Genomic DNA, 26570 nt, shown 5'->3' on the forward strand with positions numbered 1-26570 from the left:
AGCAGTCAAGGATAGGATTTCTAATATCCTTCTTACAAAAATGCTTTATGTTTACAGAGGAGAGATGCACAAGGACACAGAAGGGGGCCCGTTTGTTTTGCTGGGTTAAAATGACTTTGCTGACAATTGTCCTCCCCAGATCAGTAAAAACACGCCCTAAGAGGGTGGAGGGGATTCAAGCCCAATTTTGCTCTTGCTCTCCCCCCCCCCAACAAATGGACAGTGCATGGATACTTTTAACATGCTTGCACTTTCCCAATATTTAAAAAAGGCTTCAGGGGCGATCCGGGTAACTATAGACCAGTGAGCCTGACTTCAGTGCCGGGAAAAATAGTGGAAACTATTCTCAAGATCAAAATCGTAGAGCAGATAGAAAGACATGATTTAATGGGACACAGTCAACATGGATTTACCCAAGGGAAGTCTTGCCTAACAAATCTGCTTCATTTTTTTGAAGGAGTTAATAAACATGTGGATAAAGGTGAACCGGTAGATATAGTGTACTTGGATTTTCAGAAGGCGTTTGACAAAGTCCCTCATGAGAGGCTTCTAGGAAAAGTAAAAAGTCATGGGATAGAAGGCGATGTCCTTTCGTGGATTGCAAACTGGCTAAAAGACAGGAAACAGAGAGTAGGACTAAATGGACAATTTTCTCAATGGAAGGGAGTGGACAGTGGAGTGCCTCAGGGGTCTGTATTGGGACCCTTACTTTTCAATATATTTATAAATGATCTGGAAAGAAATACGATGAGTGAGATAATCAAATTTGCAGATGATACAAAATTATTCAGAGTAGTTAAATCACAAGCAGACTGTGATACATTACAGGAGGACTTTGCAAGACTGGAAGATTGGACATCCAAATGGCAGATGAAATTTAATGCGGACAAGTGCAAGGTGTTGCATATTGGGAAAAATAACCCATGCTATAATTACACAATGTTGGGTTCCATATTAGGAGCTACCACCCAGGAAAAAGACCTAGGCATCATAGTGGATAATACTTTAAAATCGTCGGCTCAGTGTGCTGCAGCAGTCAAAAAAGCAAACAGAATGTTAGGAATTATTAGAAAGGGAATGGTTAATAGAACGGAAAATGTCATAATGCCTCTGTATCGGTCCATGGTGAGACCACACCTTGAACACTGTGTACAATTCTGGTCGCCACATCTCAAAAAAGATATAATTGCGATTGAGAAGGTACAGAGAAGGGCAACCAAAATGATAAAGGGGATTGAACAGCTCCCCTATGAGGAAAGGCTGAAGAGGTTAGGGCTGTTCAGCTTGGAGAAGAGACGGCTGAGGGGGGATATGATAGAGGTGTTTAAGATCATGAGAGGTCTTGAACGAGTAGATGTGACTCAGTTATTTACTCTTTCGAATAATAGGACTAGAGGGCATTCCATGAAGTTAGTAAGTAGCACATTTAAGACTAATCGGAGGAAATTCTTTTTCACTCAACGCACAATAAAGCTCTGGAATTTGTTGCCAGAGGATGTGGTTAGTGCAGTTAGTGTAGCTGGGTTTAAAAAAGGTTTGGATAAGTTCTTGGAGGAGAAGTCCATTAACGGCTATTAATCAATTTTACTTAGGGAATAGCCACTGCTATTAATTGCATCAGTAGCATGGGATCTTCTTAGTGTTTGGGTAATTGCCAGGTTCTTGTGGCCTGGATTGGCCTCTGTTGGAAACAGGATGCTGGGCTTGATGGACCCTTGGTCTGACCCAGCATGGTAATTTCTTATGTTCTTAATTTCTTATGTACTCGTGTTCCAAGAGAAATAACATGGGTAGTTTCTAAAAACTTGGGATAAAGTTGCGGGGTTACAAGCACCCTCGGGCTCTTCAAGAATCCTCACAATATTTTAACGCTAAGCCATATTTTCTCAAAGCATTTCTCTTTCGGTTGCCCGGACAGGTCACCGCACTTGAATCTGGGCGCTGGTACCGTCGCTGCATCCCGTAACCCCGGACGTGCAGTTACGGGAGCTTCCTTTGGACTGAAATCGTTTTGGGGACGGCAACGTTTAGATTAAAAATCAGCACATCCTGTGTTTACAGTCATCACTTCATGCATTTATCCCAGATGCAGACAGTACTGACGAAACATGGCCATCGCGGGCTTGCCCTTCTAACGGTTTCATAATACTGGGTCCTATACTATGAGAAGCATTTTAAGGTTTTATATCTTAAACTTTATCTTGATTCTCTATTTTTTGTGTCTTTGGCATAAATTGTGGTTGATGATGTTACTATAAATCGTCTTGTGGTGGTTTTCGTCTTTCTGACACTAGTTACTCTCTCTCTCCCCCAGAAGTGTTGCTTGGCCTCCCATGTTCACACAGTTCACTGTATGTCAGAAAGGGGTGGGTGAAAAGAAAAATAGCATGATGAAGAAATTCTGGTGAGTAACTTCCTTGACATCTTGTAGAAAGCTTGGTTCCCCTTTTCTGCTCTGACTGCAAAAAGAAACTTGCTTCCCGTGTCGCTGGGTGTCTGAGTGCAATCCCTAGAAACCCTGGAACGATGTCCCCCACGACTCCCAGCCTCCTGCACGGTAAGGCTTCTCTCTTCCCTGCCGGTCTTTATCAGGTTTGGAGCATTCTACCAGGATGTGAAAATTCAGCGTCCTCCGTTTCTTTCAGAGCACACAGGGTCTACGAACTCTTCCACTCTGTCCCCTGCTTCCGCCGCAAAAACAGGTAATGACCTAAAAAAAAACAAAAAACCCGTAAAGGGAGACGGCCTGGGCTGGAGGTTTCAGGATGGGAGCTTCTTTACTTTTCTCCTGCCGCTGCTTTCAGATCCCGCCTGGCTGGTGCCGGTGTCCGTGGGCTGCGCTGCTGGGATGATTCTCATTCTTTCGCTGGTGACAGTGGTTCTGGCCGTCAGACGAGGTATGCGGGATCCAGACTCCATCACTTCTACAGCTGAAATTTCATGATATATAGAATAATATAATAATAATAATAATAATAAATTGTGCCCTTGCTCCCAGAGAGTTTTCCAGACTGGAAGACTCCGAATCGATTCTAGAAAGTGAAATCAGTCTGGGGGAATGCACGCATTACGAATAATCAGAATTTTGATGCAGCGTTTAATAGAGTTCCCACAAAGATATTAAAAAGAAGATGCTTGCATGAAGTTAGTGGTAGCTTGCATTCACTCCTCCTAATGTTTCTTTCTGCCAGTCGGAAGGGTTATTGTAAGAGCACAAGAGGTCCTGGGATGTGGATTTGAGGTGCCATATTGAGTCAGACCAAGGTCTATTGAGCCCAGCATCCTGTCCAGTCCAGGTCACAAGTACCCGGCAGAATCCCAAAGAATAGATCCGGTTCTTCTTGCTTCTAACTGGGATAAGCAGTGGCTTGCCCAAATCTACATAGCTAATAATGATTTATAGACTTTTCCTCTCCAGGAATTAACAGCTTTCACCACATCCTCTGCTATTCCAAAGTTTAATTGTGCACAGAGTAAAACAAAATAGTCTCTGTTTTGTTTTAAATGTGCTACCTATTAGCTTCATGGATTGTCCCCTGGTCCTAGTATTATTTGAAAAGGTAAATAACTGTTCCACCCCACTCATGATTTTATAGACCTCTATCATATCTCCTCTCAGCTGTCTCTTTTCCAGGCTGAAGAGACCTAACCTGTGTAGCCTTTTCTCATTGGGGAGCTGATCCATCTTTTTTATTTTGGTCACCTTCCTGTACCTTTCCTAGTCCCACAATGTTTGTTTTTTTTTAGATGAAACAACCAGAAATGCACACAGTATTCAAGGTGAGGTCGCAGAGGTGTTATGATATTATGTGTTTTATTTTGAATTCCTTTCCTTAGAATACTCATCGTTTTATCTGATTTTTTTGACCACCACTGCACACAGAGCCAAGGATTTCCAAGGATTGTCCTCAAAGACTCCAAGCTCCTTTTCCTAATGTTTGATCACCTCACTCATCACTCCCTGTTCCAGATCACTTATAAATAAATATTAAAAAGCACCGGTCCCTGTACAAATCCCTGGGGTACTCCACTATTTACCTTCCTCCCTTAAAAAAAACGTTTAGTTCTACTCTCTGTTGTCTATTTTTTTTTAGGCAGTTATCAGTCCACAACAGGATATTACTTCCTATCCTATGACTTTAATTTCCTGATGAGACTCTCATGAGGGACCTGATCAAACGTCTTTTGAAAATCCAGATACAGTACATCAACCGGCTCACCCTTGTCCATGTTTATTTATCCCTTCGAAAAAAAAAAACAAAAAAACTAACAGATTTGTAAGGCAAGACTTCCCTTTGCTAAATGCATGTTGGCTCCACCCCATTAGTATGGGTCTACCCACATGGCCAGCCATTTTGGTCTTCTACCATTTTGCCTGTGGTTTCCTGATCACCCCTTGAACCCTTTTTAAAAAATGGCGTTGGCCACCCTCCAATACTCAGGTACTGTAGCTGATTTGAATGAGATTACAAGTAAAGTCTGCGATTTTCATTTTTTAGCCTTTTCAGAACTCTGTATACCGTCCGGTCCCACCAATTTGTTACTTTTTAGCTTGTCAGTTAGCTCTATTATATCTTCTTGGTGCTGTGTTATTTGCGTAATTTCCAGTGAATCACCGCCCTCAGAGAATGTTTCTGGTGTAAAATATCTAACACCCTCCTGAGTCAAGACCCGAGGGAAAGAACTCGTTTAGACTTTTTTGCCATGGCCTTGCCTTCCCTGGGAGCCCCTTTTACCTCTTGGCCTACCCAAGTGATCTAACCAACTCGCTCACAGACTTCTTGCTTTAAGTGCACTTGAAAAGAGTTTTTGCATCTCTGGCAAGCTTCTTTTTACATTCGGTTTTGCCCTGCCTTATCAATGCTTTACTTCTAACTCGAGAGTGTTTGTGCTCTGTCATATTTTTCTTCATTTGGATTCCCCTTTCCAGTTTTTGAAAGAAGTTCTTTTGGCTTAAAGAGCCTCTTTCGCCTCGTCGTTTAACCATGCTGGCAGTCGTTTGGTCTTCCTTCTATCCATCTTTTACCGCATTAAGTACATCTAGCCTGGGTTTTCAAGATACGCTCCATCTGGAATCTGGGCCTAAAGCCTTCCTCAGAACGGCCTACCCTTAGCCGCAGCACCAGTCCATATTGACTGCACAATCTGCTGCAGACAAATACTGAAGAGCCGAAGGCAGCACCAGAGACTCCTTTAGGGGGCGTGAAGTCTGCCCTGAGCTTTTTTTCTCTGTCTCCATCTGCTGGCCAGGAGGTGCATAACCCACTTGGATGGACTGGTCTGGCATAGACAATAGAGAAGATTTAAATTACCCTAATATTGACTGGGTAAATGTCTCGTCAGGACATACTAGGGCGGTAAAACTTCTAGATGCCATAAACGACTGCTTCATGGAGCAACAGGTCCTGGAACCAAGAGGGGAGAATACTCTACATCCAGTCCTCACTGCGACACAGGATCTGGTGTGAAAGGTAACATAGGTAGGGCTACTTGGCAACAGTGATCATAATGTAATCAGAAGACACTAAGGAAAACTACTGTGCTGGCACTTCACTTTAAACAAGGAGATGGTGATAAAATGAGGTCATTTGTTAGAAAAAAACCGAAAGGAGCAGTTGCCTAGGATAAAAGCTTGCATTCGATGTGGGTGCTGTTTAAAACACTATTATTATTGTTTCCTAATAGTTTATTTACCATTCCTAATTTCTGTTAGCATTTCACTGTCTGTCTCTTCATCCTGGCTGGGAGGATGATAACATACCCGCACTGGTATACTCGTCCCCATCACGCAGGGAATTTCTAGCCATAAAGATTCCACAGTGCGTTTTGTTTCCTGCAGGATTCCTATCCTGTTTAACCCTATGCCATCCTTAACATATGGTGTCACAACTCTACCAGTTTGACCTGGCCCGTCAGTATCATTTGTTGGACAATACTGATGGCATGCTTAATTTTCCCTGTCTTTGTTTTTCTTTTCGCTAGTAAAAGCTGCACGGAGACAAAAGAGAAGGTGAGGATCGCAGGGCAGGTCCTGTGGGCCATGGATGACGAATCGACTGTCCTGAGCATGCAAATGGCTGTGCTAGGAATACAGGCTCATGGTGGAAAGAGCATATGATATTAACGTTAGAAGAAAAAGGGAGGATTTTGCAAGTGATTTATCGGATCAAGGGCTAGGAGTGGCTTGGCCTCTGCTTTGATAACAGTCATAAAAAATCATTTTTGACAGCAGCATAGGAACCCAGATTGCTCAGGGGATGGATGCAGGGATACAGAGTCCTGTAACCTCTAGTAATGGAGAGCTCATGGGATTGTTACGCACCAAACACGCTTAAAGCGCTTCTCCACGGATACAAGGATACCACACCAAACTTTTATAGAAACAAATCTCAATTTCTTATTGTATATCAGTAAGCAATACAGGTATCCCTGGGAGATACGGAATGGCCCCAGCTCTAGGATGAGGGATCAGGGGATGGGAGCAGGGATACAGAGCCTGTCACCTCTAGGACTGGAGGGATCAGGGGATGGGAGCAGGGATACAGAGCCTGTCACCTCTAGGACTGGAGGGATCAGGGGATGGGAGCAGGGATACAGAGCCTGTCACCTCTAGGACTGGAGAGATCAGGGGATGGGAGCAGGGATGCAGAGCCTGTCACCTCTAGGACTGGAGGGATCAGGGGACAGGAACAGGGATACAGAGCCTGTCACCTCTAGGACTGGAGGGATCAGGGGATGGGAGCAGGGATGCAGAGCCCGTCACCTCTAGGACTGGAGGGATCAGGGGATGGGAGCAGGGATACAGAGCCTGTCACCTCTAGGACTGGAGGGATCAGGGGACGGGTGCAGGGATACAGAGCCTGTCACCTCTAGGACTGGAGGGATCAGGGGACGGGAGCAGGGATACAGAGCCTGTCACCTCTAGGACTGGAGGGATCAGGGGACGGGAGCAGGGATACAGAGTCTGTCACCTCTAGGACTGGAGGGATCAGGGGACGGGTGCAGGGATACAGAGCCTGTCACCTCTAGGACTGGAGGGATCAGGGGACGGGAGCAGGGATACAGAACCTGTCACCTCTAGGACTGGAGGGATCAGGGGACGGGAACAGGGATACAGAGCCTGTCACCTCTAGGACTGGAGGGATCAGGGGACGGGAGCAGGGATACAGAGCCTGTCACCTCTAGGACTGGAGGGATCAGGGGATGGGAGCAGGGATACAGAGCCTGTCACCTCTAGGACTGGAGGGATCAGGGGATGGGAGCAGGGATACGGAGTCTGTCAGCTCTAGGTATGGGGGAGCTCAGTGACCTCCCTATTACCATAAGCAGTTGTATCTGATCTTGTGGTCATTTTACAGGGAGAAGGAATCCTGCTGGACAGAAAACGTGGACTCTCATCACATAGGTTTGTGCAGAGCTCTATATTTGCTAGAGTGGTAATGAAGATTGTGAATCATTTAAACTGAGCACTGAGTCCTTTTGTCAGGACCCTTAACAGAGTCTCAAAGTAGTGATGAATTTCTCAGAGACTTCATCTCTCTCTCTCCTTTCCTTACAGATCTGACCTTTGATAACGCAGTGTTCTCTGACCCTGTGGTAAGTCTCATTTATCACTGGCTCTTGAGTAGTTTGAAAGCTCTTTGGAGATATTGGGCAGGTGTTTGCAGGCCACGCAGGGGCCGATGTAATACGACCCGCCCTGAAATCTGTGATTTTTTCCTGCGCAGTTTTTTTTGGGCGTGCACGGCAAAAACCAACGGAAGCGCAGGATGTAATAATGGTCACGTGTGCTAATTAGATATGCGCATAAAATCAGTGCGCACCAAACATAAGCGCCGTGATGCGTGCCAATGGCCCCCGCGTGGTAAAATGCGCAGTTCTGCGCAGACACCCATCAGGGTGTGAACGCCTGCGGTTGACTTTCAGGGCGGAAGACTTTCGTCTTCAAAACGATGAATAAATTAGTGGTCCAGAAGTTGATGTGAAGCTGGGGGTTGAGCGATAGCTTAATCCCTTCATGATCGGCCTCCCAACTGCCGGCGAGAGTGTAAAATGCAGATCAGCGATTCAGCCTCCTCGAGAAGCTGCCTTCTCTCTGCCCGTTCCGTCCGCCGCTTGGCTTACCCGCAAAAACATCAAAGAAAACCGGTCTCCACGCCAGGCGCTAAAACCCACATTAAAACACCCACACTAACCCGATCTCCCTGCTGGCGTGGCTTCCTGCATTGCTCATGAACACATATTCGCCTCCTGTGCATGCCATTAGCACGCACTCACGCAGAAAAACCGCAGGTCTGTAAACATTGGGCAGGAGTTTGCAGGCCACGCAGGGGCCAATGTAATACGACCCACGCACAAAACCCTCATTACATCTCTGTACAGGGCTTTGCAGGAGGGAACACACAAACCAACGCACGTACAGGCTCGCACAAACCCGCGGCAGCTCCAGCTCACCTTCTTACATCGGCCGCGCAGTGCGTAAGAGCCAACGTACAGCTTTTCAATAACAGACCTGCAGCCGTCTCGGGGATGCATCTCCAAAGGTGGGAGAGCTGTTTTTCTAACTTATTCGGGGGCAGCTATACTGAGGCAACGAGGAATGTAACATGGAATGGTGAATAAAACGGAAAATGTCATAATGCCTCTGTATCGCTCCATGGTGAGACCCCACCTTGAATACTGTGTACAATTCTGGTCGCCGCATCTCAAAAAAGATATAATTGTGATGGAGAAGGTACAGAGAAGGGCAACAAAATGATAAAGGGAATGGAACAGCTCCCCTATGAGGAAAGGCTGAAGGAGGTTAGGGCTGTTCAGCTTGGAGAAGAGACGGCTGAGGGGGGATATGATAGAGGTGTTTAAAATCATGAGAGGTCTAGAACAGGTAGATGTGACTCGGTTATTTACTCTTTCGGATAATAGAAGGACTAGGGGGCACTCCATGAAGTTAGCAAGTAGCACATTTAAGAGTAATCGGAGAAAGTTCTTTTTCACTCAACGCACAATAAAGCTCTGGAATTTGTTGCCAGAGGATGTGGTTAGTGCAGTTAGTGTAGCTGGGTTCAGAAAAGGTTTGGTGTAGTTCTTGGAGGAGAAGTCCATTAATGGCTATTAATCAAGTTTCCTTAGGGAATAGCCACTGCTATTAATTGCATCAGTAGCATGGGATTTTCTTGGTGTTTGGGTAATTGCCAGGTTCTTGTGGCCTGGTTTGGCCTCTGTTGGAAACAGGATGCTGGGCTTGATGGACCCTTGGTCTGACCCAGCATGCCAATTTCTTATGTTCTTATGAAGATCAGAGAAAGATGCAGAGGCAGAACCAAGGTTAGGACCAAAAGTGAATTCTGGACTTGGACCTCAGACTCCGCGTCTTCCGAGTCCTCACCGGTAGCGTTTACAGTCTGTGCTTCCGTGGGTTCATTCTGACCGTCTTTCTCTCTCTCCCTTTCTCTCTCTTCTCTAAGAAATGGCAGCCAAAGGCTGTGCACAGCCAGGACCCTAATTCCGACCCTGCAGCTTTCCCGAGACCTTTCTCTGTTGCCAGCCCCCAGTTCAGCACCTTCAGATCTTAACACAGGCACAGGACAAGCACCGGCGACTTCTGGCACATCTTCTCCTCTGATGGGACGGATAGAAGGAATGGCCTTCGACCTCCATTTTCCATGCCACTGCTACTTTCCGGACAATTGGTTCCTATTGGAGCCTTGCGCTGGCAGATGGCAGGAGTGCAGCGCAGATGGCACGGTTACCGCCACCCCAAGGCGACATCGGGCAGCTGCTTTCTTGAAGATGATGACGGATGTCTCCTGGCACCTCTCCCTGGCCTCTGTCATGCCATCTGCACACTCGCTCACAAACAAAATTTAACAATGTGCCATTTGCTATTTCATTACTGTGTATCAATATTGCAAATTTTGGTGATAAAAGTCAATTTGTGTAAAACTCAGCCTCGTGTGTGACTTCCATGCTCGGTTAAGTGCTTTTTCTTCTATGTCCGGTTCTTGCATTTTGTCTGGAGCGGATACCATTACACAGGGACCATCCCGGCCTACACAAAGGTGGCAATGCAAATATTGGGATGGGCCCTAGAACCCCAATGCGCCTCCTATGGGATAATGAGAGCAAGCCTGGCTGTAACAAATTCACAAACATCATGAAAATGATCAGAGGTACATATAATGTTAAAATAACATTATGCTTTAATTATTAAGATTGTGGGATAGCTTGTTGTTGAAAACATCACATGCTGGGGGTATGAAGAAGATTTTTAAAAAGATAAGTTTGTATAAGAATGTTAATAAAAAATGATTAGGCGATTGATGATGTTTATGTGATATATTCAGAGGCTCTGCACTCATTACTATCAGGCCCATACAGTAAACGGCGCAGGAGAGCGGACGAGTGCCCACTCTCCTGTGTGCACGATTCAGAAAAATAATGTATTCAAATTAGAGCCCGCGGTAAAAAGAGGCGCTAGGGACACTAGCGGGTCCCCTGCGCCTCTTTTTGAACAGGAGCGGTGGCTGTCACCGGATTTGACAGCCGACGCTCAATTTTGCCGGCGTCGGTTCTCAAACCCGCTGACAGCCACGGGCTCGGAAACCAGACGCTGGGAAAACTGAGCGTCCGGTTTTCAGCCCGGGAGCCGCTGGCCGATTTAAAAATGTTTTTAAATTTTTGATTATTTTAAACTTTTGGGACCTCCGACGGAGCGCACTGTACTGTATCAGCCTGCTTGTAACAAATCCACAGCAGCAGGGTCCCTCACCTGGTCACACACATAAAACACAGAGGGACGCTCCCCCGATACAGAGTAAAGGAGCACGAATTAGAAACAGAAAGGTCCGGGTAAGAACTAAACGGAAAATCCCAAGCAATGCAACATTTAATTCATTTAAAACATTTCTATATACCGCAAAAACCAACAAAAAGCGATTTACAAGAGGAACACACATGGGCGAACTGCATTTCCTCCTATGCTATGAGAAGCCAAGCCTTCCCCAACCCAGACTCCGCCTTCCTGAGCTGCAGTACCTCCTGCGGCCGCCAGGATGGCTCTATTCCTCGGTCTCCGTTCTGCCCTTCCTCTCGCTGCCCCTGGCGGCGCTGTAGCCCTGTCCCCCCGCCCCCTGGACTGCAATACCGCCTGTGACCGCCAGTGTCGCTCTATTCCTAGGTCTCCGCTCTGGCCTTCCTCTCGCTGCCCCTGGCAGCGCTCTAGCCCGTTTCTCCATCTCGCTCTTTCCTTGGGCTGCAATAGTTCTTGTCGCCGCTGGTGTCGCTCTGTCCCTTTGTCTTCGCTCTGTCCTCTTTCTCAATGACCTCGGCGGCGCTCTATCCCTCCCCCAGCCTCGCTCTCCCTCCTCCCCGGCTGCGGCCTGGCTGAAGATGGCGGCTTCGGCGGTCTCTGTGTTCCCGGGCGTGCGGCTCCTCACTATCGGGGACGCGAACGGCGAGATCCAGCGGCATCAGGAGCAGCAGCCGCTGAGGCTGGAGGTCCGGAGGGTCCCAGAGAGCGCCCTGCTAGCCCTGTACAGCGGTGAGAGGAGTGCCCCCCATCCCCTGGAAATCCTGAGCCTTACACCGAGGCAGCCAATTATCCAGGCCCGACTCCCCTCCTTCTCCTATAGACTCATATACCCCAGGACCCTCCTCCTCAAATATCTGTGCATACCCCAGGACCCTCCTCCTCAAATATCTATGCATATCCCAGGACACCCCCCCCCCCAATATCTATGCATACCCCAGGATCCCCCCCCCCAATATCTATGCATATCCCAGGACACCCCCCCCCAATATCTATGCATACCCCAGAACCCCCCTCCCCCAATATCTATGCATACCCCAGAACCCCCCTCCCCCAATATCTATGCATACCCCAGAACCCCCCTCCCCCAATATCTATGCATACCCCAAGACACCCTCCCTGCCATGTCCATGAATACAGCAGGACATCTCCAACACATACACACATTTATCCCTCCCCATCCATGCATACCCCAGGACACCCCCAACGCACACACATAGATAACTATTTATGTGCATACGCCAGGACATTCATCTCTTTTCCCCTATCCATGCATACCTGAGGACACCCCCTTATATATATATATATGTGTATATGTAAATATCTGTCTATCTATATATTTATATGCAAAGGCATCTCTCTCGCTCTCCATGCGGTACTGCAGGATGCCATGGGTCAGGGGCAGCCTAGAAAACCGAGAACCTGGCAGCAGCTAAGACCTGTGAGGCCCATCCAGTCTGCCTGGTTTTATCTCTGATGCAGTGTCCTTCTCCAGGACAAAATGCACTTGCCATGTACTCCTGCCGCCAGCCTGCACCCTCCCCTCCCAAAATGTGTTTTTGGAGCGTCGGTAGCAGTATTGCATTGCTGCCCACCACCACCATCATAAGTACTGCCGTCAAGTGTCAGTGGGCCTTTGTCAACCCCTGAGCACAGGTCCCATCTGTGCCCTTTCTCGTTTCACCGATGTTTTACCTCTAAAAACAAAAAGAAAGTCTTGACACCTTATTTTAGATCCTTGGCTGTCTTTTCTTCCGCTCAGCCATTTGTCCTTGTTTACCTCTGGCTTCATTTGAATGGAGAGGGGACTCTGGCACTGGATGTGAAGTGCAGGGGAAAGGCCCGGCTGTCAGACACTTGCATTGCTGCCGCGTTTTCAGAGCGGTTTACATGGGAAAGGAGTGTGTGTGTGTGTGAGGTAGGGACCACGGAGATACCTGTGTGGTGGTACAAGGAGGGACAGGGGCTAGAGACCGGGGAGAACGTGTGAGAGGAGGGCCTGGGTGGGGGGGATGCTGAGCGCTCTCATGCACGTTAACCCTTTGCATTCTGTTGCCTCTGCAGGGGAAGACGTGTGTGTATTTAAGTGCTCAGTGGCCAGGGACACAGAGTGCAGCCGTGTGGGCAAACAGTCCTACATCATCACACTGGGCTGTAACAGTGTCCTGATACAATTCCCAATGCCTAGTGGTAAGTGACAGTGGGGTGTGTTCCCCGTGGGGGGGGGGGGGGGGGAAGGCTTTCTAACGGTCAGGGCTCTCTGGAGTGGGGGGGTGGCGGATGCGCTTCTGTTTCCTGATGGGGCACGGGGCACTGCCGCCCTCTGATGGGCCCCCTCGGGTTCTGCCTTAGAAGTCGGGGCAGTCGCACCTGCCCCCCCCCCCCCCCCCTTGCTGGCTCGCTCTCATTTCCGTCTGTCCTCATCCCTCATTTCAGACTTCTCTTCCTTTTATAACCTCCTGAAGAACTGCTGGGGCCAGAGCGCAGAGCACTCCGTCTTCAGCGAGCGCACGGAGGAGTCCTCGGCCGTGCAGTACTTCCAGGTGAGGGGGAGAAGCCAGCGGGTGGGCCGGGGAGGGGAGGGACTCTGGGCGCCTGTGGTCATGCCCTTACGTGTCTCCTCGTTCTCTGCCTCCAGTTCTACGGATACCTGTCCCAGCAGCAGAATATGATGCAGGACTACGTGCGGACGGGCACTTATCAGAGGGCCATACTGCAGAACCACAGTGACTTCAAGGACAAAGTAAGATGTGTGCTGGCAGAGCAGAAAGACGGAAGCCTCCTTCCCGGTGACCTATCCCAACGGCGCTCGGGGGGGGGGGACGGGGGGGTCATGAGCCTTTCTGGTGGTTCCTAAGGGTCCCGAGCGTGTGCCGAGTGCAGGAGCTCGCCCCCATGTCAAAGCTCAGAAAGCCGAGGAGCTCTGTGTGAGCCGGGATCTGGCACGGATGGGTTAGAAGCGCGTGTACTCGCGTGACGCTATCGTTGCGCTCTCTCTCTCTCTCTAGGTGGTACTGGATGTCGGATGTGGCTCTGGGATCCTCTCCTTTTTTGCTGCACAGGCTGGGGCAAGAAAGATTTACGCGGTGGAGGCCAGTACGATGGCACAGCATGCGGAGGTAATGCTCTTGTCTTAACGGGCAGCGTGGAGGCAGCGCTCCCGTGCAGCACGCAGCTCGCCGTAGCACGCAGAGGTAGTGCTGTAGTGGAACGGAGCTCGCCGTGGCGCCCGGAGGCGGTACTTGTGTGTCACCAGCTGCTCTTACCCCCCCACAGCTCCTGGTCAAGAGCAATAACCTGACAGAGCGCATCATCGTGCTTCCGGGAAAGGTGGAGGAGATCTCCCTCCCTGAGCAGGTGGATATAATCATCTCAGAGCCTATGGGGTACATGCTGTTTAACGAGCGGATGCTGGAGAGTTACTTGCACGCCAAGAAGTTCCTGAAACTGAACGGTGGGTGTGAGCAGGGGGGGGGGGGGGAGGAAGGGAGTGTGTCTGGATGAGGGAGGGTTGGGGAGGGAGCTCCTGCAGCCCAGTGTTGTGTGTCTGGTGAGGAGGAGAGAGGGTAGTACGGAGGCTCCTCCAACCTCCTCCCCCTCCCCTTTTGTGTCTGGAGGAGTGGGGGACGTGAGGAGGCTCCTCAGCCCTGTCTCTCTGGGATAGGGGAGAACCTGTGCTGGAATAATCTCGCCTCCCTCTTGACTCCGCCCCTTACGAACTCTGGCAGCTGCTGGTGCCGCTGGTGGCGAAGAGCGGACAATGCGATTCCATTCATCGGGGCGTCCGGGGTGGGGGGGGCCGTGGGAGGTAACAACCGGAAGCTCTCTTGGTGTTTCAGGCAGCTTACGAGGCTAGTTCTGAGAATGCCTCTCTCTCTCTCTCTGTGGGGACCCCCCCAGGCCTGGCGCGGGCCCCTCCGGTGTGCTGCAGTGGCCTGGCTTCGGCCTGCTACTGGTTGGGGGTTTTGGGTGGTCGCTTGATCTCATTAAGTGGTGGGCCGGCGGCTCGGTCCTATTCACCAGATTGTATGATTGCAGGCAACATGTTCCCCACCATTGGTGATGTTCACCTGGCTCCATTTACCGACGAGCAGCTCTACATGGAACAGTTCACAAAGGCCAATTTCTGGTGAGGCTGTTCTCCTGAGCCTGTGTGCGTTGACTGCGCTCGGCGCCTCGTGACTTATTTTTTTTTTGTAGATGTAACTGCTGTCCGCTGTTGGGAGTCCCCCTGGGACTCGTGGTTGGTGGGTGCCTTTTGGGCCAGGGGGGGTCGAGTGACCCCTTGCCCCCGAGGGAAGGAGCCAGATACCTTGGGGCAGTCGGGGCTATGTTGCTCCAGTGGATGATGGGAGATGGCTGTTTTTTTTTTTAACCTTGTACGGGAGGTGGGGGGGACTAGATGCCCTTCTGCTAATTTTAGATTTGAATTACTTGCCTTTTTTTGCAAATCAGAGCTCAAGGCAAGGTAGACGTCAGGTCCTGGTATTTATTCCCCTGTCCCCAGGGGGCTCACAATCTTGAGTTTCTACCTGAGGCAGCGGAGGGTGATGCGACTTGCCCAGGGGGTCACAAGGAGCGGCAGTGGGATTTGAGTCCTGCCCTGCTGCTCTAACCTCTTGGCTATTCCTTTATTCAGCTGATGGATGGAGCGCTAGATGCCTTGTTGGGGGATTGGAAGGTACAAAAGGGTTGGTTTTTCTGTTCGGAAAGAGAAGGCTGACTTCCTTGCTTTGCAGACGAAGATGAGGTGAGATGGGGGCTGGCTTCCCCCTTTGCCCAGAGGGTAGGTTTTTTGGGGGGGCGGGGCCGGGGAGTGGATGCTCCTTAGCCAGGTGGGCATTTTGGATAAGGAGAGGTGCAGGGGTTTGGTTTCCTGGATGTGAGGGGCCTGATGCCCTTTTCTACCCAGTGGGCGGGCAATGTCTGGTTTTTCCCTGGGAGCTCGGGGATACCTTTTTTTTTTTTTTTGCTGGATGGGGAGGCTCTGGCTCCCTGAGGGGGGTGAGGATTGGATGGCCCCCCCCCCCCCTTTGCTTGCTGGCTGGCGGCCGTTCCTTGGGACCCTGCACGAGCTCACGTTCACCCCCTCCTCTTTCTCGGCAGGTACCAGCCGTCTTTCCACGGGGTGGACTTGTCGGCCCTTCGGGGGGCTGCCGTGGACGAGTATTTCAGACAGCCGGTGGTGGTAAGTCCTCAGCCACTCGTGTCCAGGGTGGTGATTTGGCACAATATCGGGGGACGGGGGGAGAGATGCGGTTCTGGCATTGGCGCGTCGCCGTGTGCGCGCGCGCATGCTAAATGAACAGCTGTGTTGGAGAAGCTGATGACGGGTGTGTGGCTTCTTTCTAGGACACGTTCGATATCAGGATTTTAATGGCGAAGTCGGTTAAATATACCGTGAATTTTTTAGAGGCCAAAGAAGGTGATTTGCACAGGTGAGCGCGTGGCGCTTGTGGTCTGCCGCGGGTGGGGGGGGTGGATAGATCCGGCTTCCCTCTGCTTCCGTGACCTCCCTGGGAAGCTAGGCTGCCCCTGATAACGGCCGACAGGGGATATGTTGCGTGCTCGTTCCCTGACGGGTTCCCTTTTATTCTCCGCAGAATAGAAATCCCCTTCAAGTTTCACATGCTGCATTCGGGACTGGTCCACGGCTTGGCTTTCTGGTTTGACGTTGCCTTCATCGGTTCAATGTAAGTGATGTCGCCTCGCCTCTCTGCCCGGAACGGGGGACTCTTTGCAGCTTTGTGAAGGGGAGGATAGGAGTTTAGACACTTTGTAGTTGTACCATGACTTGAGTTTGCACCTTTTGCGTCTCCTGACTCCTGTCTCTCTCTCTTTTTTTCCCTCCCCCGGGTAGAATGACAGTATGGCTCTCCACGGCTCCCACAGAGCCGCTGACCCACTGGTACCAGGTGCGGTGCCTGCTGCAGTCTCCCCTCTTCACGAAAGCTGGTGACACGCTCTCAGGAACGGTCCTCCTTATTGCCAACAAGAGGTGACTACGAAAGCGTTTCCCTTGCTCTCATCCGTGCACGCTCGCTGCTGCCGTCTGCCTACCCCCGTCCCCACCACCAGCCGCGCGCACGGGCTGCTCTTCCCGCCTCCCCGCTCTGTCCGTGCGTGCCCAGGCGTGAGGACAGGAGGGGGGGGGATGTGGATTTGGTCTCTGGGTCCCAGTGCTGGGACTTGTAGAAGAAGGATCACTCTGCTATAACATGTTCACATCTCTTTCCTTGTAGACAGAGTTATGATATTAGTATTGTTGCTCAGGTGGATCAGACAGGCTCGAAATCCAGCAACCTCCTAGACTTGAAAAACCCCTTTTTTAGGTAAGTGACGGGTGTGCATTCTGGAGACCTTTCTCCTCTGTGAGGGCCAGGAAGAGCAGATCTTTCACCGGGGAAGCTGTGTGTGTGCGTGTGTGTGTGCGCGCGCATGGAGACACGTCTGTCTGTCTGTAAACTAGGAGCGTGCAGCAATCAAACCTTCCTTTTGTTTGGGTTTTCCACCCCCCTTTTTTGTTTTTAAATTATTTTTTTTTTAGTACGCACTAAATAAAAAAATTCAAAATTTTTTGTATCGTTTCAGTTTAGAAACGAAACAAAATCGGCAATGTCATTGACGTTGCCTATGTTGTTAAAAACAAAAGAACGTCCCTAGTGTAAACCGTAGGTTGGACTGTCGGGGGGGGGGGGGGGGGGGGGAAGTCAGTAAAGGAAGATGTGAACTTCTGGGAGGAATCGGTGTCCCTGTGTCTCGTTTCTGTTGCTCAGCCGTGAAGGTTTGCGGCTTTATTTATTTAAATAACATTTCCTAGTGAGTAGCCAGATGGACTCAGGACCAATGGGTTGTTATGGGCTCCCCTGCCAGCAGATGGAGACTGAGTCAGGTTTCAAAGCTGACGTCACCCTAGATGCACCCCTGCAAGTGACCTCAGCCCTCCAGTATTTCTCCATCTCCAGCAGATGGTGGACGTGCATCTCCCTATGGAGATCGCTGTACAATTCTACATTTAAATTGGGGAGAAAAGATCGAGCCCCGCTCTCCTGAGCTGATACCTAAAGGTCCCTCCCCCAGTTGAGAATTCCTGAGGCGATTTCCGAGATCCCTCAGAGGGGTGCGCCTTGCTCCGGTAACCGGTTCCCGGCGTGGACTTTGCTGCTCAAGCAGCTGAAAGGCGGCGGGCGAGGGAAGCCGAGCGCAGCGGTGACAGCCACAGCCCTCTCCCCCCCGCAGCCGGAGACCGTCTCTGTACTCAGCTGGTAAGCGCTGAGACCCCAGGTAAGTTAAAAAAAAAAAAAAAAAAATGAAGATTTACCAATCCAGAGATGATGGGAGGGATTTCCGGTAGGCTTCCTCCGTGCTCGGCGTGCCGTACTGACGTCGTTCCCACTCCTCTGGGGAAGGTAAGGGGAATTGGGCCTCCGAGCGGGTTGAGCAGCCTCCAGTGGGCTAGACCCTGCTTTAGGCACACCGCGTGGTCGGCCTCATCGGCGCCATCTTGCGAGAGCGTTTCTGTGCGTGTTGTATGGCCCTACGTAGGACTCCAGGTACGCGCAGTGCGTCGGCTGGGCGCATAATGTCGGTGCGTACCGACGCGCGCAACGTCGTAAGTGCACACGGGAAAAGCTGAGCGCACGGGCCGAGCGTGCCCCTCGACTCGTCTAGGCGCTCTAAATTTGTGCGCGTATAAATTTTTAAGCGCGAGCCGATTGGAAGGCACAGTTACCGTCATCAATGGCGCCGGCAACCAAGAAACCTAAACGCCTTGCTCTCTGTGCTGCTTGTCATGTTAAGGCTTCTCGGCCTGACCTGAATTCCAACCTGTGTCAGCACTGGGAGGAGAGTCGGCCTCCCCTGACTTTGCTAAGCCCGGCTCCTCCCATTCAGAGGATGGATCAGCCACAGCCTTAACTGGAAGTACCCCCAGGACTGGGTCATCCGTGGGAGAGGGAAATTCTGCAACACCTATCTCAGTACCTCCTGGGCTTGGCATGGACCCGGCTGCTTTCTCTTGGATGGAATTTTTTCAAGAGCCTTCAAGCCTTCGTACAGGCGCAGTCTTCTGCCTCACTGGCCCCTCAACCGGTAAGCCCTCCCTCTCCCAGGCCTATCCGCAGACCTCGCAACATGCCTCGCCTCACCAAGGGTATCCCTGGCAGGGACCCGGATGGTACGGACCAAGAAGAGGATCCAGATTCCTTAGAAGAAGGGGAAATTCCCCCCGGTTTAGAACTGTATCGGACCATGTTACGTTTTTCCCAGAGACGAAGAGCTGGCCCTGGTTTCCCAGACCCTGAAGATGCTGGGAATTCCTGGTGTGGACCCTATGATGGGAACCATTCTGATTTTCCTACAAAAAGCCTCTTGCTGCTTTCCAGTATTGGAAGCCATCCAGGAGTTGATTGACCTGGAATGGATGTTTTAAAGGGGGATGAGTGTTGGAAGCTCTATACTCACTGAATCCGGCAATGAAAGAGCGTTTGCGATTCCCTAACATGGATGTGCTGGTCTGCGCTGCCTCGAAGCAAACAACTATCCCAGTGGAGAGAGGAGCGGCCTTGAAGAATGCGCATGATAGTCGGATGGAGTCCAGCAGTGACCTTATAGATTGCTTCTTGTTGTGCCCTGGTAGCCCTTTTATCTGATGCGGGCTCTGACCTAGTCCATACCGCGGCCAGAAGAGTGGACTCGGTGGTAGTGGCCAGAAGACGGCTGTGGCTGCGAAATTGGTCAGCTAATGCGACCTCAGGCAAAACCTCACAAAGATGCCCTTTAAGGGATCGCTCCTCTTCAGAAGCGAATTGGAAAAGCTGGACAGTAAATGGGGTGAATCTCCAGGGCCATGGCTACCAGAAGATAAGAGAAAGCAGTTACAGCGCCCCTCACCCATGTGCGGTCTATTCAGGGGCTCCCAACACTTCCAGCCCTACAGAGACTCTACATTTCAGAGGTCTTGGTCCTTCGGGAAGTCTTATTCCTTTCGGAGTCAACAGTCCAAGAGAGAGGGGCAGGTTTGGGTTCAAGTTCGTCCCGACCCACCCTCACAACAAGGAGATAGGAGGTTGGCTGTCCCTCTTTTACCAACAGTGGGTCAAAATCGCTTCGGACAAATGGGTACTGGATGTCATACGAGAAGGATACGCACTGGAGTTTCGCAGCACCCCTCTGGACATGTTCATGATGTGTCCTTGCCACTCCCAGCACAAGAAGCAGACGGTGGCGTCTACCTTGGTAAGGTTCCTTAGGATGAAGGCTATAATTCCAGTACCTGCTTCCCAGGAAGATATGGGATATTATTCCATCTATCTCATCGTACCAAGAAGGGAGGGTTCCTTTCGCCCCATCCTGGACCTCAAGAGTGTCAACTGACATCTACGAGTGAATCATTTCTGCATGGAAACTGTGCACTTCCTGATAATGGCCGCATAACCAGGAGAGTTCTTAACCTCCCTGGACCTTTCCGAGGCCTACCTTCATATTCCATCCGGCAAGAACATCAGCGTTTCCTACTCTTTGCAGTACTGGGCTGCCATTATCAGTTCCGGGTGCTGCCCTTCGGTCTACTCACCACCTCAGAACATTTTCCAAGATCATGGTGGTTGTAGCGGTGGCACTGAGAAGAGGGAATCCTGGTGCACCCGTACTTGGATGACTGGATGATCCGGGCTGAGCCCGTGGGAGAGAGTCTGAGTGACCAGCAGGGTGACCTCCCTGCTTCAGGAAGTCAGTTGGGTCATATACACGGACAAAAGCAGTCTGAAGCCCCCCCAGTCCTTGGAATATCTGGGAGTCCGGTTCAGCACCAAGCAGGGCAAGGTCTTCCTTCCACCCATGATGTGGAGCTATCTGCAGGTCCTCAGTTTGATGGCGACATCCCTAGAGGTGGTACCGTGGGCGAGGACACACATACAACCACTTCAATGCTCCCTGCTGTCACGTTGGAACCGGCTGTCTCAAGACTTTTCGATTTTCCACCACCTACCGGTGGAAGTATGTTCTCGACTCCAGTGGTGGCTGCAGGAAGCTCACCTGGGCAAGGGTGTAACTCTGTTCCTGCCTAACTGGCTGGTCCTCACGACAGACGTGAGCCTCCAGGGCTGGGGAGCTCACTGTCAGGAAGTGACGGCCCCGGGGGGGGGGGGTGTTAGAACAAGGAAGAGGCGCTTTGGAGCATAAACCGCTGGAAAGCCCGGGCAGTCAGATTTGGCATGTCTACACTTCAGCCACATACTCCCGGGGCAGGCAGTCCACGTAATGTTGGACAATGCAACAACGGTAAACTACAACAGCCGCCGGGGGGAACCAAAAGCCAGCAAGTGTCGCAGGAGATAGATCTCCTTATGTAGTGGGTGGAACTACATCTAGAGATGATCTCAGTCTCCCACATTGCAGGAAAAGACAATGACTGAGAGAATTTCTAAGCAGGGAGAGTCTGCATCCAGGAGAATGGGTGTTGTTGGCCAAAGCCTTTCAGCTGGTGATAGATCGCTGGGGCCTCCCGTCCATCGACCTGCTGGCCGCATCTCACAATGCGAAGGTTCCCCAATTCTTCAGTCGCAGAAGAGATCAGTTGACCCTGGCGATCGACTCTCTCATTCATGCCTGGCCAGAAGAAGAGATGCTATATGCCTTCCCTCCGTGGCCCTTGCTGGTAGGGTTATTCGCAGAACCGAGCACCAAAGGGGATTAGTCCTACTAGTAGCTCCAGATTGGCTCAGGCGTCCATGGTATGAGGATATGCGGAGACTCCTGGTGGAGACCACCTTCTGCCTCCCACCAGGGTGACCCAGCATTGCGGGCTGCCAGAGCTCGCTGGATGAAGAAGGTGATCACGGGAGCCTGTGTGGAGGCAGGAAAGCCATTGCCCCTTCAGGTTAAAGCTCATTCCACTGGGGCTCGGGCAGATTCCTGGGCGGAAGCTAAGCTACTGTCTCCCTTAGACATCTGCCGAGCGGTGACGTGTTCCTCCTTGAACACTTTCTCCTGGTTCTTTCGCTTGGATGTTCAGGCCTGAGAGGATGCAGCCTTCGCAAGGGCAGCCTCCCTGCCCCGATCGGGAGTAGATTTTATACATCCCACTGATCCTGAGTCCATCTGGCTACACACTAGGAAATGGAGAAATTACTTGCCTGATAATTTCGTTCTCCTTAGTGTAGACAGATGGACGCAGCTTCCCGCTTTTGGCTGCCCATGAACAGTGCCAAGGATTCGCCCATGGAGTGGATATCGATTCCAAGAGGTTACAGGTAAGCCGTCGCCCTATCCCTATGTCAGGGCAGCTATAATCTTGCTGGGATTCAGCATTTGTTTGGTTGAGTACAGTTACGGTTATCCATTTTTAATCAAGTTTGTTCAAGAATACGTCCACAGTGGCTTTTGAAGAGAGTACGGAGGGGCTGAGGTCACTGCAGGGCTGTATCCAGGGTGACATCAGCTTTGAAAAAATGACTCCATCTCCATCTGCTGGCAGGGGGAGCCCATAACCCACTGGGCCTGAGTCCATCTGTCTACACTAAGGAAAACGAAATTATCAGGTAAGTAATTTCTTCACTCTACTCTTTTTTTTTTTTTTTTTTTGGAAATTTCTTGGATATTTTCTAGAGATCTGGATGGGCTCCTGGTCTGACCCAGCATGGCATCTCCTTGTAGGTGTTCTCTCTGCCTTCTCCCCTGCTGGGAGTGTACCTGCGCTATGCTTTTATCACCTACAGTCACTTGCTCATCTTTTATTTCAGATACACAGGCAATAGCCCCTCCCCTCCCCCCGGCTCTCACTACACTTCTCCGTCGGAGAATATGTGGAATACTGGGACCGCGTATAACATGACCACGGGAATGGGCATGGCAGGTACCGTAGCTTCTCCTCCCTTACCTCATTTTAAAGCAGGCGAGGAGTCCTGTGGTGGTCACTGCCCCTCTCTTGAAATCCTTTTATCCCCAGTGCTTTCACCTCTTTAAAGCACCCCCCATTCCACCCCAAACGAGCATGCTGGTGGAGATGCACGTGCCCTCGCTGGTTGGGAAGGCCAGTAGGAAGCCATCTTGCTCCTCTGACTGGGGTTGCTGGGCTTGAAACCATCCCACCCCAGGATCGAGCGTGTGTCGCCTTTAACAGCACATCCAAGGCCCTGGGTTCTCTGCCTCGTTCCTTGGGCGCAGGCTTGGCCCTGCTGCTTCTTGCTGCGTCAAAGGCACGTGAAGAGCGTCCGGGAACTCGAGGCGGATCTCCTGGATTCCTGCTTCAGGCTTTCTGCACAGGGATCTCTGCCCTCGCAGGACAGGCGTCCTTCGAGTCCTGCCAGATACCCTTGAGCTGTGATCCATAAACCTATTAGCGTATGACAGTTCTTCCAAAATTGACCAGTTTCACTGGTCGGGGCTTGAGGAAGCCTAGGAGACTCGGCAGGGCTAGGGCAGTTAAGTAGGCTCAGCGTTCTGGGACGCCCTGTGCTGGTCTGAAATGTAATTTCCCACTGTCCCTTCTCCCCCCTCTGCATACAGGGATGGCCACGGCCTATGACCTCAGCGGTGTTATTGCAACAGGTGGATCTGCTATTGGACATAGCAACCTCATTCCTTTAGGTAAGTGAGCAGCTGCAGGGCCTAGCGAGAGAGGGGGGTGGATGCACAGCTGAAGGGTGGGGTATGCGGCCGGCGACCAGAGAGTGAGAGGCAGGCGGACAGGCAAATCAGGGAGGCGTGGGGTCCTGGCGGAGAACAGGTGGCAAGGGCTGCTGCTGGCGGGCGGAGCGAGAAGCAGACCCAGACGGCAAGGGGGAGGGATGCAGCCAATGGACAGAGAAGGGGGGAGGCAGGGGCGTAGCTAACGATTTATCTGTGGTCGCCGGAATGCAGCCCTGTTCAGTATTTTCTGTTTCCTTATTTGATTTACCATGTCAATGTCACCGATTGTCATGCTTTGATCCCAGTGCACTGTTGCGTTGAGCATCTTGTATATATGGGCCTGCAGCTGCCTTTGGGGAGGAAGGGTGTATCCTGCGTAAGGTTCAAAGAGGGAGCGAGTGTTTGGTATCATCACCTCCCCGCAGCTGGTAAAGCAAGGGACAAGGGGATAAAGTGACTCCCCCCGAGGTCACACACTCAGAGTCAGTGACAGAGCCGGGGATTAGAGCTGAGAGACAGGGGGATAAAGTGACTCACACTGAGGTCACACACAGTTGGTGACAGAGCCGGGGATTAGAGCTGAGGCACAGGGGGATAAAGTGAGGGTCACAGTGAGCTGTGAGGAATACTAGCCGCGATTCTGAGCCCATGACTCTCTGCGTTTCGTGCAGCTTGACTGGTATCTGATATGGGGGTGACCTGAAGGATAACGCAGGGAGCACCTCTGCTCCTGCACCATGCGTGTCTCAGGATTCCAGCTGTGCTGGCTGTTGCTGCCTTCGGAGCTGCTAGTGCTTGCACGGTACTCCCGTAAGCGGGAGTAGATATAAAACACACTTAAGTTTTTTTTTTTGTTCCCCCCGATTCAGTCAGTGCAGAATTAAGCTGTGGATTAGACAGGCAGCTGGTCTTGATGAGCCATTGGTCTGACCCAGCATGGCGTGTCTTATGTGTTTTATATATTGTTATCCGGAAGAGCAGCAGAGTCGGGCCTCTGCCTGGTGCTAGCTGCAGTAGTGATCAGGGGCAGGGCGCTGTGGTCAGGAGAGCAGCAGGGGGAGGAGGGGGTCTTCTGGCTCCCTCTGCAGTTATCAATGTCCAGAAGGTGCGGCGCTTTACTCGCTCTTGCATGCCGTGACTGGCCCGTTTCGCCCACGATCGGAGCGATCCGCTGCCGCTCCAGGATGCGCCTCTGGTCTTTTAACACGCTTCTCTTTCCTCCTTCCCTTTCCCTCCGCAGCTAACACGGGGATTGTGAATCACACACACTCCAGGATGGGATCTATCATGAGCACGGGCATTGTGCAAGGTAACGTGCAGGGCTCCGCCGAGCTGGCGAGATTTCTGCATGCCACGGGGGGGGGCCCCCCCCCCCCCCAGCTGCCTCCCCAAGGGCCCTTTTCGGCTCGCGGGGAAGGCTGCCGTCGTCGCCGGCGCGCGGGCCTATTCGGTGGTTCCTGGAGAAACCCGCACGCGGCTCGGGCCCTTCGTGGTTTTTGTCACGGCACCGGGCGTTTGCCGCTCTCTGGTTACTTCAGAACCAGCCTGGTTGAGGAATCCTTCAGCCGCCTGGGGCTTTTCTAATTAAACTCTCAGTTGGAATATTTACTGCCGCGGGGGAGGTACAGGGATGGCTTTTCCTCCGCTAGGCTGGCTCTGCAGCGGGCGAGCAGTGGGGCATCGTGCGAGGGCGCAGAGCGCCGAGCAGTCACGTTCCCGTGTGAGCTGGCAGTGGAGATCCTGCGTTAGATGTGTACGGATGGCTCTGTCTCCTGCTGCCTTTTTCAACGTTAATAGTTAGAAAGGGGGAGTGGTAATGGCATCGCTGGAGGCCCAGTAGTCAAAAGGACTCTTTGTCAGTCTTACTGAACTGAAAATGTGAAGAAAAAAAAGTAGGTTCCATTTCTTAAATCCGAGTGGCCGCGTAGGTGACGCCAGGGTAAGAGGATTTGGGGGCTTGTGTGTGTTTTAAAGTAGGAGTCAGGTCGCTCTTGCAGCAGCCCCGTGGGCTCCTTTTACAGCACCGCTCTGTAACCCAGGAAATGTGATCTTCCCCATCGCCTGCGTACGTAAGGAATCCCCCGAGCATCCCCCCCCCCCTTACTGTGCCCGAGGTAGTTTAAAAAACGGGACTTGAGAAAGCTCTGTGCACTCCAGGCAAGGCTCGTTCCCTCCCCAGAGGTGGCTGCACTCTTCCTTTGTAATCCCCCTCCCCACCTTGCACTGTCCTCAGCTTTGTGCCTGCCGCGCTGTCTGTCTTGTGCTACAGAAGCTGCAGGTCGCACCAGGACTGGGCCCTAGAGCAGAGAAAGACCTTTGAGGTTAACATCTTTTTTTTTTTTTTCCTCTCTCTCCATATCCAGGTTCCTCCGGCGGTCAGACCGGCGGCAGCTCTGGCAGCCACTACGCTGTGAACAGCCAATTCACCATGGGAGGCCCAGCCATCTCCATGGCCTCCCCCATGTCCATCACCACCAACACAATGCATTACGGAAGCTAAAGGTGGCTCCTTGGCCCTGAACTGACAGCACCCGGAAACCAAATCTGCTGCTCCCGCCATGAACACTTGGACGCGCGTCTCCTCCCCACTCCCCCCCCCTCAACCGATCCCCACCCCGTGCGGGGCAGGATTTTATCCCTGTACAGGAAGGCCCGGACAATACACTGCATTCTCTCTCTCTCTCTTTCTCTCATATTTGGACTTGTACAATTTTTTTTTTTTAGGAAACAAAATGTGAGACGGCTCTGATGTCTCGGCAGCTGTTAATGGGTGATACTAGTTGTTTTAGCAGAAATCATGTACTCGTCGTGCCCTCGGCTCTTCCGCAGCAGATCTCTGGAAGACAGGGGGGGGGGGGGGGGGATGGGGGTCTGCAGAGCAGGCCTGGTGGGCAGTGGCCCTCGGCACCGCACGGCTGCGTAGATTGATTATTGTGTATGGGGAAATAGAATTAACTGTAGCCGAAGTAGGCAGGCACGTCCAGAACTCGTCTGAGAGACAACAGGATAAGACGGATCCGATTTATTAAGCTCTCTGGTGCCAGCCCCTGGCTTCATAACTGCTGGAATTAATTTGTATGTGTGGTTAGTTGCCATTAAAATAAATGTCACCCATAGACAACAGTTTGTAGCG

The 26570-nt window shown here is 51.3% G+C and overlaps 2 protein-coding genes across 3 annotated transcripts; both read left to right on the forward strand.

Annotated features, from left to right (window-relative positions):
• The first annotated feature begins 2426 nt into the window (after positions 1-2426).
• Positions 2427-9946, forward strand: C19H19orf38 (chromosome 19 C19orf38 homolog). Its single transcript, XM_029585014.1, has 7 exons — positions 2427-2557; positions 2646-2702; positions 2805-2897; positions 5983-6010; positions 7359-7405; positions 7559-7596; positions 9465-9946. The coding sequence occupies exons 1-7, from the start codon at positions 2527-2529 to the stop codon at positions 9570-9572; spliced, it is 402 nt and encodes a 133-aa protein (XP_029440874.1). The 5' UTR covers positions 2427-2526; the 3' UTR covers positions 9573-9946.
• Positions 9947-11292: 1346 nt separating this feature from the next.
• CARM1 (coactivator associated arginine methyltransferase 1) lies at positions 11293-26560 on the forward strand. Of its 2 annotated transcripts, XM_029585664.1 has the most exons (16): positions 11293-11539; positions 12872-12997; positions 13244-13350; positions 13446-13550; positions 13816-13926; positions 14084-14261; positions 14846-14936; positions 15914-15995; positions 16160-16245; positions 16411-16500; positions 16668-16805; positions 17050-17139; positions 22549-22661; positions 23315-23395; positions 24678-24746; positions 25801-26560. In XM_029585664.1, exons 1-16 carry the CDS (start codon positions 11389-11391, stop codon positions 25935-25937), a joined length of 1755 nt encoding a protein of 584 aa, XP_029441524.1. In that variant the 5' UTR covers positions 11293-11388; the 3' UTR covers positions 25938-26560. The 2 variants fall into 2 exon arrangements, with proteins under 2 accessions (XP_029441524.1, XP_029441525.1); XM_029585665.1 differs by lacking the exon at positions 24678-24746 and having other exon boundaries at positions 11296-11539.
• Positions 26561-26570: the final 10 nt, after the last annotated feature.

This window comes from Rhinatrema bivittatum, chromosome 19, assembly GCF_901001135.1.
Source record: "Rhinatrema bivittatum chromosome 19, aRhiBiv1.1, whole genome shotgun sequence".
In the NCBI taxonomy this organism is placed as follows: domain Eukaryota; kingdom Metazoa; phylum Chordata; class Amphibia; order Gymnophiona; family Rhinatrematidae; genus Rhinatrema; species Rhinatrema bivittatum.

Bases quoted from the DNA above. Each gene is read 5' to 3' on its own strand.
- C19H19orf38 (XM_029585014.1), top strand. From the start codon at position 2,527: ATGTCCCCCACGACTCCCAGCCTCCTGCACG. The intron at 2,703-2,804 runs GTAATGACCTAA...CGCTGCTTTCAG, and splicing joins TGCTTCCGCCGCAAAAACAG to ATCCCGCCTGGCTGGTGCCG. The intron at 6,011-7,358 runs GTGAGGATCGCA...GTCATTTTACAG, and splicing joins GCACGGAGACAAAAGAGAAG to GGAGAAGGAATCCTGCTGGA.
- CARM1 (XM_029585664.1), top strand. From the start codon at position 11,389: ATGGCGGCTTCGGCGGTCTCTGTGTTCCCGGGCGTGCGGCTCCTCACT. The intron at 16,501-16,667 runs GTAAGTGATGTC...TCCCCCGGGTAG, and splicing joins GTTGCCTTCATCGGTTCAAT to AATGACAGTATGGCTCTCCA. The intron at 17,140-22,548 runs GTAAGTGACGGG...CTTTTATTTCAG, and splicing joins TTGAAAAACCCCTTTTTTAG to ATACACAGGCAATAGCCCCT.